The sequence below is a fragment of the Saccostrea cucullata genome, unplaced genomic scaffold (assembly GCF_032062105.1).
Source record: "Saccostrea cucullata isolate Sc308-1 unplaced genomic scaffold, CSIRO_AGI_Scuc_v1 ctg11635, whole genome shotgun sequence".
NCBI lineage: Eukaryota > Metazoa > Mollusca > Bivalvia > Ostreida > Ostreidae > Saccostrea > Saccostrea cuccullata.
The window spans coordinates 1-9,984 of record NW_026931842.1 but is presented as its reverse complement, the minus strand read 5'-3'; the positions used below and the strand labels follow the sequence as shown (position 1 = coordinate 9,984).

The 9,984-nt window shown below is 32.7% G+C and overlaps 2 protein-coding genes across 2 annotated transcripts; one reads left to right on the top strand and one right to left on the bottom strand.

Moving 5' to 3' along the window:
- Window positions 1–206: 206 nt before the first annotated feature.
- LOC134233672 (uncharacterized) lies at window positions 207–5,898 on the bottom strand. The gene is made up of 7 exons (XM_062715661.1): window positions 5,149–5,898; window positions 2,440–2,645; window positions 2,119–2,227; window positions 1,520–1,815; window positions 1,141–1,367; window positions 892–1,051; window positions 207–599 (listed from the first exon to the last, which is right to left on the bottom strand). Coding segments are annotated over exons 1-7 (1,197 nt in total). The 5' UTR covers window positions 5,151–5,898; the 3' UTR covers window positions 207–402.
- A 2,421-nt stretch (window positions 5,899–8,319) lies between these two features.
- LOC134233671 (transient receptor potential cation channel subfamily M member 4-like) lies at window positions 8,320–9,030 on the top strand (the record flags this gene model as incomplete). The annotated part of the gene is made up of 2 exons (XM_062715660.1): window positions 8,320–8,499; window positions 8,848–9,030. Coding segments are annotated over exons 1-2 (323 nt in total), but the record flags the coding sequence as incomplete, so codon positions are not given.
- Window positions 9,031–9,984: the final 954 nt, after the last annotated feature.

The window sequence follows — 9,984 nt, the reverse complement described above, 5'->3', positions numbered from 1 at the left end:
CAACAATGGCATAATAACCATTAGCCAACAGTGTTCTAACAATGGCCCAATTCTTCATTCCATTCTTGTCTTGGCTGAATGATGATTCTGTGTCCATTAATCAATGCGCAGTATTTTTATAGCTCGAGATATTTTCTCTACTAATCCATTGCCAATATGAAAAAGTGTCCAACATCTATAAATCAACAGTGATTTAACATATATTTGGGACCAAAAATAGACCAGTTTCAAAATTCGAAATCAATTGCAAGGCAAATTCTGATAAATTTACAAATTTATTTTTATCCTGTTTTCTGTATGAATGCAATTTTAAAATAATTATTGGATTAAAATTAAAATATGAGAGTCTCTAGAACGATAGCTGGTGTATGATCAATGTACATAACTGCTGCCTTTAAAATATTAAAGTTCAGTGTCACTTGCAGGTTCTGCCACAGCTGATTGCTCTCGGCCTTCTTCTGCAACTTTTGCCTTTCTTATTTCTTCCCTTTTTTTCCTGCCTCCATCCCTGTCACCAGCAAATCTAAACCAATCTTTTGCAATAACTGCTATTTCAGAATCAGTTGATGTTGCACAAAGTCTATTTTTCCGTATGGTAGCTGTTATAATAAAATAGTAATATCAGTAAATCAACTTAACACCTATGTTCCTTAATTATTGTTTGAATATTATTCACTCATATTTTTTAATCTATTCTAACCCCCCACAAAAAATTCTACTATAGTTAATCCGAATTGATAAACAATAATTAATCCTTATGACTGATTCAAAATTTCATGTATTAAACTTGAAGGTTTTGCATACCTACTTTTTCTTATCATGTTACTTAATTTAATTATCCGACAGTATCAAATAGGCAAATATCATTTTTTTTTTAAAATATACACATACCTTTTAAAACGTTGTTAAGTTTCAATGTTGAAAAGGCAATCTTTCCGCCTTTTCCAACCCAGTTAATGGTCTTTGCTAATTCACTGGAGATCATGTGGCCCAAAAGGCGTCTAACAGAATTCTTCACATTTTCACCTCCAATGGTACTCAAAGACTTAACCTTTAAGAAAATCCAAATATTGTAAATAATTCTAGCAACTGAACAAGGTAAATGAGGTAGATATACAATTTTGTAAATGATTTACATACCAACTTCCTGACAGTGTTTTCGTTCTGCAGATTATCCTCTAATTCAAGAAGCATGTCTTTTGTTGTCAGCGGAAAATTGATGTTAATTTCATTTGCTCCCTCCTCTGTAGCATCATCTGCCACTGACAGTCCATCAAGCTTTTTCATAATGGCCTGAAGCAGTTTGGTGTTGTGATGCGTTTGTACTTTTACTTCTTCTATACATTCAAGAATCTTCTTATCTAAAGCTAAGGTAAAACAAATTGACATGTATCATAAAATCCACCTAGTTTTTTGACCAAATACAGTAATTTTAATTTTGTTATCCTTGAGATGCTCATTTTCTATAAACTTCATCTCAATTCAAAGATGAAATTTTATACATTTATTATCCACATACCAGTTGTAGTTGTTGGATAGGGACCTTTATCAAAGAACGTTGAATTTAGCTCTACTGATGGGAAAGATCCAGAACTAGTAGAACTTGTGGCATGTATTCTGCCACTGACGGTTGCTCTCTGACAGTCAACTGATTGTCTGGTCTCCTGTCTTTGGGGAGAAGGTGGTGGTGGTAGAGCTGGTAACGGGGGTACATTTGTTGCATCTCTCTTTTTTCTTGGAGACTGCCTCCTTCGAATGTTTGGCATTTCTGGTTCCTCTTCTGACTCGTCCGAGGAGAGAAATCTAGGATTTGGTCTAAATTTGAATTCAAAATATTTAATCAAATAGCACATTGTTGTTTGCATATACATGTAATTTGATTTCAGAAATAATTTCCAAATTAATGCAATGTTTATTTTTTTTTAAAATCATAAACTTAATATTTAATGATTTTTTTTATATACATATAAAATAACAACAGATCTAGAAAACTTCTAAAATGAACCATGCATGAATTTACCAAATTTAGATTAATACATATTGTAAATTAAATAGATATCTATAAGTATAACACACTTACATGTACATGATTTTACAAGTACGTGCACACTGACATACCTTTTAGATCTTTTTTTGGCAACACTAGCATTATCTTCTTCTGCATCAGTTTGCAGATCTGAGGTATATGTTGCCTTTGTCAAATGCTTTCGAGCCTCTAAATAATCACCTTAAAAAGAAATAAAGAAACATAACATTTATCTCTTTCCATCACTTATGCAAATTTACAAAATTATTTTTATATGGCATTTGGTATCAGATTCATCAATATTATTGTTAGACTGCATGGATAAATCAACAAAATGCATAATTTACATGTAGATGTATTGGCATGGAAATCAATTTAACCAATTGAATAGTCAAAGATTACTAATAACTTACTGTATTTTTTCAAAACTCTCACTGGAAGAGTTAAAAAATCACTTGTAGGTTCTATGGCCCCTTTGATAGCTAATTTTGTTTTGTCTGAAGACCTATATGGTGGCCAGCGACATTTTGTGTCTTTTGATGTCAGCCACACTATTGGTACCACTTCAACCTCTTCCTCTTCTGGGAATTCAACCACTGCATACTTATAATCTGATGACCTGCATATTGTTTTCAAATTTCTTTATAGAAATTTATAATGTTAACATTAATTAATCTTGCATAAGTTTACATCAATTTTACAAGAGACAGCAACAACTAGTCATAATAAGTGTTTTCAATTCTACATAATAAAACTGACATGCCATTAACAGCTGCATTATTTCCTTTGTTATTAAACTGCGTCTGTAAAGGGGACAGCAACATATTTATTTTTAAATGGCAAAATAACACATTTTGCATCTATGTCACATAGCTTAGAAACTTGAATGTTGTTGTCCAGATTAGAAACTATTACAATTCCTAGCAGATTTGACTCCAAGGGAACAGTAAAAAAGTTTTCCATTTGTTGAAACGATTGATAAACTACAAAAATTTTATCATCATCAGATAATACAATATTTTTCACCAAAGAAACTTTTCCATTTATTCGTACACAGCTGTCCTTAAATTTTGTTTTTAACACATATTTTTCTGTTTCTACCTTATGGAACTGATGACCATCTATGATGGTATCTGGAACAGGTCCATTACTATGACTTTTTGTTAATTTGGGGTATAATTTTTGTTCTTTTTTTGTGTCTGCTTGCTCTGAAAGCCTACGAATGATTTGAGGCAATGGGAATTCTGGTTTCCGTACCATTCTCTTTAAATTTGACAAGAAATTTTCAAAAGGAAACGCTGAAATATTTTCTAAACTGCCAAATTTATGGGCATCATTTGCCAAATGAACTAATGCATGCACATTGTAGACTGCCATATCACGCCCATACACTTCATAAAAGTGGGAAACAAAAGCAACAAGCAGGTCATTTGCATATACATTATATTCTTGACAAAGTCTTTCGTTCAACAAGATATGCATTCCTACAGACAAAAGCAAAAAATTTTTATACATATTTTGGTGAATGGTCCCGTAAAGAGCAATTAGACCTGTATATAACAAAAACTGCCTGAATTCTGTCGCTTTCCACCTATCTATTTCTTTTAAAGATCTGGGTTTTCTTGCAAACTCTGATGGTATACTTTGTTTTAAGTCAATTAAACAAGACGAAATTTGCTCAATGACCCTTGACCCAAGTCTACACTTCAAAGGACCTTTTATCCACAGAAGAAGTAATCTTTTTACGACCCCAAGACAAACCAAATGCATGTAATCAATGGGTATTTGTGAGACCATCCCTATCTCAATTCGAGTCAGACAAGAAATTCCCTTGTGATGGTCTTCATCTTGTCTCCTTTCAAAAGAATAATCAGTTCTGAGAGGGGCATTGGTTTCTGGAAATGTCATTTTACCTTCCCAGACCCCATTCTGAGTGCACTTATCACAGCCATGGTAACCAGAATAAGATTTGACACATTTAACAAAGGCTTTAGCTGGTGAATCACATATTACTGAATCAATCAAAATTTTGAAAACTTTACCACAACACTGAAGTCCGTTTCTTTGTATTTCCAAATACTCATTCACAAATTCTTCAAGGAATTCATTGGCATTTTCTGGTTTGGAATGACCGTAATAGAGAGCAATAACAAATGGCTTTTTAATCGGAATGTTTGTAAACCTCCCTAAAATTGGCCAAAATTGATCACTTGTACTTTTAAATAATGGTAAACCATCTATATTTATTTGAATCTTTAAACAGTGTTGATCGGGTAAAGTGTCAATTAATGAATTGAGTCTGAGTTGTTGAGTCACAGTTACAGATAAGCCAAAATGGTAATACTGTCCCCCGCACTTGTTTGGAATTAAGTAATTTACTTTCGTATTTAACAAAGTTCGTGCATCCTTAGGTAGTGAAGGATGATATTTTCTAAGAATTTTTATTAAATCAGAAATAGTAACATTGGGAACTTGGTGTTCAACAGCCCACTTTCTTAGTTCCTCAGAAATCTCTTCACATTGATTAATTTCTAACTCAGAATCAGACTCCTTATCAGAATAGAACTGATTGTCTAAAAGCGTTTCAAGATCAACGTGACCATGATCAGTATCATTTTCCCTCTCAAAATCAGTTTCCCCTTGATTATTACTAGTGCCTTCAGGATTCAGTCCCGCCCTTGTATCCAAACACTCCCTATTTTGAAAATCATGAGATACAGGTTCGGGAATCAAATCTGATGCATTTGAGTTTGTAGCTTGTAATTCTGAATTCATAGTGCTTATATCTAGAAAATGTCCCTCAAGATTTTTTCTAACCTGTCGTCTAATAGACCAATATGACGATCCTCGTGTTGCCATGATTATTAAGTACAAATACAAATGACTAAACAAATGACTATACAAATGCAAGATCAATGAATGTTCCAAATTCAAATATTAAAATCAATATTTAAAAGATACAATGAGTATACAATGGTTTGAAAGTTAGGAGAAGCTTACCTACAAACAAAACAAGTTAGATATCACAAACTAACCATTATTTAATTTACATTCTAGCTTTTAAACACAATAAATTTCTCTTAATATATATATTATTTGATTATGAAAATATTTTTACTTACATCTCTTTTCAGACACACTGTTGTTTAATCCATAGAATTTGAATTTCCCTTTCTCTTACTTGCCCGCGTTTTGAGTGAAACATCCACATGTGGGTAATTAAATTTGACAGCATCACCATTTAAATCGCTGCGACTCTCTCGGTTTAGTGTTTTGTTTCAATGCAATTATAAAGCTGGTTAGAAACGTTATCTTGATTTATGTGTATTTTACCTCTTTTCGCATCCTGTCTCTGGGAATATTTTCCAATTAGTCATCAAATTCTATATTATGTAAACTGTTGTAGGGTAACTCTCAATTTTGTCTTAAGTTATTTTCCCCCGTTATAATACACTCATGGAATTATAAATTGTATAAGAAATCAACAGACTGGATGGTATCTGAACTTGAATGCAACATTTCATAACTATATCTGCTTTACAAAGTGTGTAGAACAGAGAACATTTTTATTTAAAACATTTTTCCTTTCAATAAATTAAGTTCAAATCGCCATTTTGCTATCAGTTATTAAGCAGATGCACAATATCTTAACATTAGTAGTCTTAGGCAGACTGGGCTTATATTATAAAAAAACGTACTTCTACTAACTTGTATATGTACATCATTACCTCAAAACTTACATTGTACATCATATATATTTAATTTATGGACCAATTAACAATAATCATGTGTCCAAGGTATGAATACTCGTGTTTATGGAGGGCCAACGTTGGTCCAACGTACTGCTAGCTTGAATAGGCATGTCTTTAGGAATGCAATTACAAATTATACGAATTCGTGCCTATATAGAAAATATAGCTTATATTGGTTAGTTAACGTTGGACCAACGTTGGGCCAATGTATAAGTGCCAACTTACTCGGAAATAGAGCAAATAGAAATCGGATGATGTTGGACCAACGTTGGGCCAACGTGAGAATCCCAACTTCCTTGGAAAAGATACCAAATAAGAGTCGGTCAACGTTGGCCCAACGTTGGGCCGATGTATGAATCCCAACTTCCTTGGAAAATAGAGCAAACAGAAGTCGGTTAACATTGTACCAACGTTGGGCCAACGTAAGGATCCAACCTTCATTGAAAAAGATAGCAAGTATGTGCTGGTTAACGTTGGGCCAACGTTGGGCCAATGTAAGGATACCAACATGGTTGGGTACTATAGAGAAAATTGACAATGTAACGTTGGCCCTACGTTGGCCCAACATAGCATACCCAACGCCAACCATCGACCACCACTACAACCATTGACCAACGTTGGCCCAACGTAGTCATGCTGTTGTAGTATTCCTTTCGTGGCCTCAGATTTCTTTGCGTTTATTCATTGTTTTAAGTGCAAATTTTTAACGAAAATAAATCAATAACTTGTTTAATGTTAGTTTTCTCCTGGCTCGAAAAAAGTGCGTAACAATTGATAATTTCATTGTGACCAATTAAAACGACAAATAAGATGTACGTCCTCTCAGGTGAGACCTCTACAGAGAAATACTTTGAACTGTTAAAAAGTCTTTGGCTTATATAGTGGTTGTTTGAATAGCGGCGATGAAAAAGAAATATGGCGGTCAATGCCTTTCAAGAGTAGTGTTCAGCTAAATTTCATGTACAAACTAGATAAAGAAAAGTGAAGTAGTAAAAAAGAAGATACTTATAATGTGTGAGTTCCTTTAATTTCAAGATTTATTCGAAAGACTCGGACCTTTGATTTACATTTAATAATTATATTTATTGAACCTTTGGTGATTTTTAGTTTGAGGAATTGTGTACGTTTCTCTTGCTTGTGATGGTCTTTCTCTTGGCTTATGGCGTCGCCAGCCAATCACTGCTGTACAGACAGAAAAATGTATCATGTATAAAGGATATCATTATTCTTATTAAAGACATTGTGTTTTATCCATACTGGGAGCTATATGGAGAATTGGAGTTTGACAAATCTATTGAAAGTAAGTCAATATATAAGAACAATACCAAAATATAAAAACATAGCTAATTATATAGTCAATACAAATAAAAAAAAATCAAGGTTTTGAAAAAAAATATATCAAAATATAACTTACCTATCTGGTTATTTAAATAGAAAGTGTTTTAATACTGAGTTTTATTTTAAGACAAATTTAAGTAAGCGTAAACTCTGAGATAGTCACAAAATATGGCTAAAATATGAGGAGTTAAAGATTATTGGCTTCACAGGTCCTTGTGGACAGGATTCCCCCTTAATATATGACCCCTAACTTGTAAATTCTGTACACAATAAGGGAGATTATAAAGGGGTATTTTTTGTAAGGAACGGTAATCTGGAGTTTTAACTAATTTTTTCGTATTGTATGCATGAAAAGGAAGCTTAATACTAGTAAATATAAATTGTAAAAAAAAAAATTACAAGCTAGGATTCATATATTGGGGAGGGGAAGGGGGGTCCTGTCCACAAGTACCTGTGATTGGCTTCAATGAAATTGTTGATAGTGAAATTCACCATTGAATTAGCTTTGATAACATTCTAAGTTTTTAATTATTTACATACATTCACTGGATACGTTCCATATTATATCTAATGAAACCCATTGCCGTTTTCAATCCTCTAAAACTAAACTACCGTATATACTCGCCTATAAGTCGGTTGTATTTTTTGACGTTATTTTGGTGAGATTTGCTATTGACCCGCTTATAAGTCGGTACAATTTTTTTTGCCAAAGTCTGGTGACAATTTCAAGTAAATCCATTGATGTTTTAACCCTGTTTCAATTAATATTTTTCAAAATGACACTGATATTAAATCTTATATTATTAAACATAAAGGCAATGTCACTTAAAATACAAATAAAATTATCAAAATATGTAAATACTTGTACTTTATAAATATACATAATCAAAGAATACATAAAACATCTTATATATCCAGACATTTTCTTTGATAATCGTTGGAAATGAAAATAAGATACAACGTTTTAGCCTCCAAAAAAAATACCAATCTATTTATGACTCACCTATAAGTCGGACATAGAGTTTTGAACCAATATTTGACTCCCAAAATACCGACTTATAGGCGAGTATATACGGTAGTTATTAGTTTTTGAAATATTTACTAAGTACTGAATCTTGTACGATAGAGTAAACATTTTGTTCGTTTTTGTTAAAATCACAACTGGCCCTGAATTTATTATCTTCTTAATCTTGATATAAATTATGTTTCAGGTGAAACTGGTTGTGTGGAAGATGTGAATGGAATGAAGTTTAACAGCACAATGTTGCATGTGGTGGCGCTGGCCAAGTGTAAGAAAGAGTACTGGCTTGTTTACATCCTGTGTGCCGGCTACCTTATCATGGGGAACTTACTACTCTTTAATCTTCTTATTGCCATCTTCAAGTGAGTCCAGTTTACTGCTGTAAACCTAAATGTACAGACAGCTACCGTTTTAAAGTTTTAAGGTTAAAAATTGATGCTTATTTATTATTTTATATTGATTAAAAAATTTTTAAATATAAATAGTAGAGGGATTTGTTTGGTAAAATATACACTTCAGTTTTCCCACCTCTGTGTTTTGGAGTTTCATGTTTGCTCTGCTTCTATTTTGTATTGTTTGATTGACTTTTGAGCTCGAATACTGTTGTTATCTCCATAGATTTCATGTACTCTGTCAAGATAATGGATAAAATGTTGAAATTAAGTCTACCTCTATATGACATGATTTCATTTACTCTTCCTTTTCTCCAGCCATATCTTCACCAAGGTTGAGGAGAAATCTAACGAGATTTGGAAGTTCCAGATGTACTTCCTCACCATGGAGTTTGACAACAAGACGGCCTTGGTCCCTCCCCTCAGCATTATCCCTCACGTGTATCTCTGTTTTAGAAAGAAATTCAGTGGTAAGAGAACACTAGCAGATTATATGGAAGGGTAAAGGAGCAATACTGGAGGTGGTTGGAAAGGTGGACACTGAAAAATCATTAAGGATAGAAAAGGAGAACTTAAGAAATCCTAAAGGGAAAAGGGAAAGTTGTAAAACCTGGAAAGGTGGGAAAGTAAAAATGGGAGAGGGAAAGGAGAATCTGACAAATTCTAAGGAAAAGGGGGACCTAGCAAATCTTTCAAATAGAAAAAGGGAAAACTTGGAAAGCGTTCAGGATAGAAAAAAAGCTGTCAATCCTTCAAGATAGAAAATGGAAAACTGTCAAATATCTCTGGTTAAAAAAGAAAAGAAAAATATAACATATATGTAAAAATGAAGAAAAGGGGAGCCTGGCAAATTTTTCATGATTGAAAAGGGAAAATTTTAGATAAGGTAGGCAAAAAATTTAAGGAAAGTGGCAGATTGGGTAAGAAAGAGATGTCTTAAGATTCTAAAATTGTAATTTACAAAACAGTACTATGAAATCATTAATTTTTGGGATGGGGTGGGGTAATTTTCGTTTTTTTTTTTTGGAATGAAGTTCAAAATTCAATAGCTCCACACAATGTAAAATCTCAAATATGTAACAACAACAACAAAAAAAAAAAAAAAAAAAAAAAAACACAAATCCCCTTGAACTATTTTTTACCTTAAAACACGAAAATTTTATACCACAAAAATATGAGATGTTGCTGTAAATATAGAAGTATTCTTTTTTATCATCACAGGTAAGTTGTAGATCCCATGTGAAAGATATTTCATAAAAATCTAAAAAGCAGCATAAAGCATAATATGAAAAGAAAAAATTCTAAATGCCATCCGTGTCAAGTTCTTAAGAAGTTATTGAATCTGGCTATGTGCTTGGAAATAGAAACCTAGAATATACAGTTTATAAGTGTGAATTTGGATATCCGAAATTATTTTTAAATAGTGCAGTGATAGTGAAAAGAGTAAATCATAAA

Excerpts from the sequence above, each read along its gene's own strand:
- LOC134233672 (XM_062715661.1), bottom strand. Across the intron at positions 2,228-2,439 it reads GAGAGTTTTGAAAAAATACA|GTGATTATTTAGAGGCTCGA; the intron begins GTAAGTTATTAG and ends TTTCTTTTTAAG. Across the intron at positions 1,816-2,118 it reads GCCAAAAAAAGATCTAAAAG|ACCAAATCCTAGATTTCTCT; the intron begins GTATGTCAGTGT and ends ATTCAAATTTAG.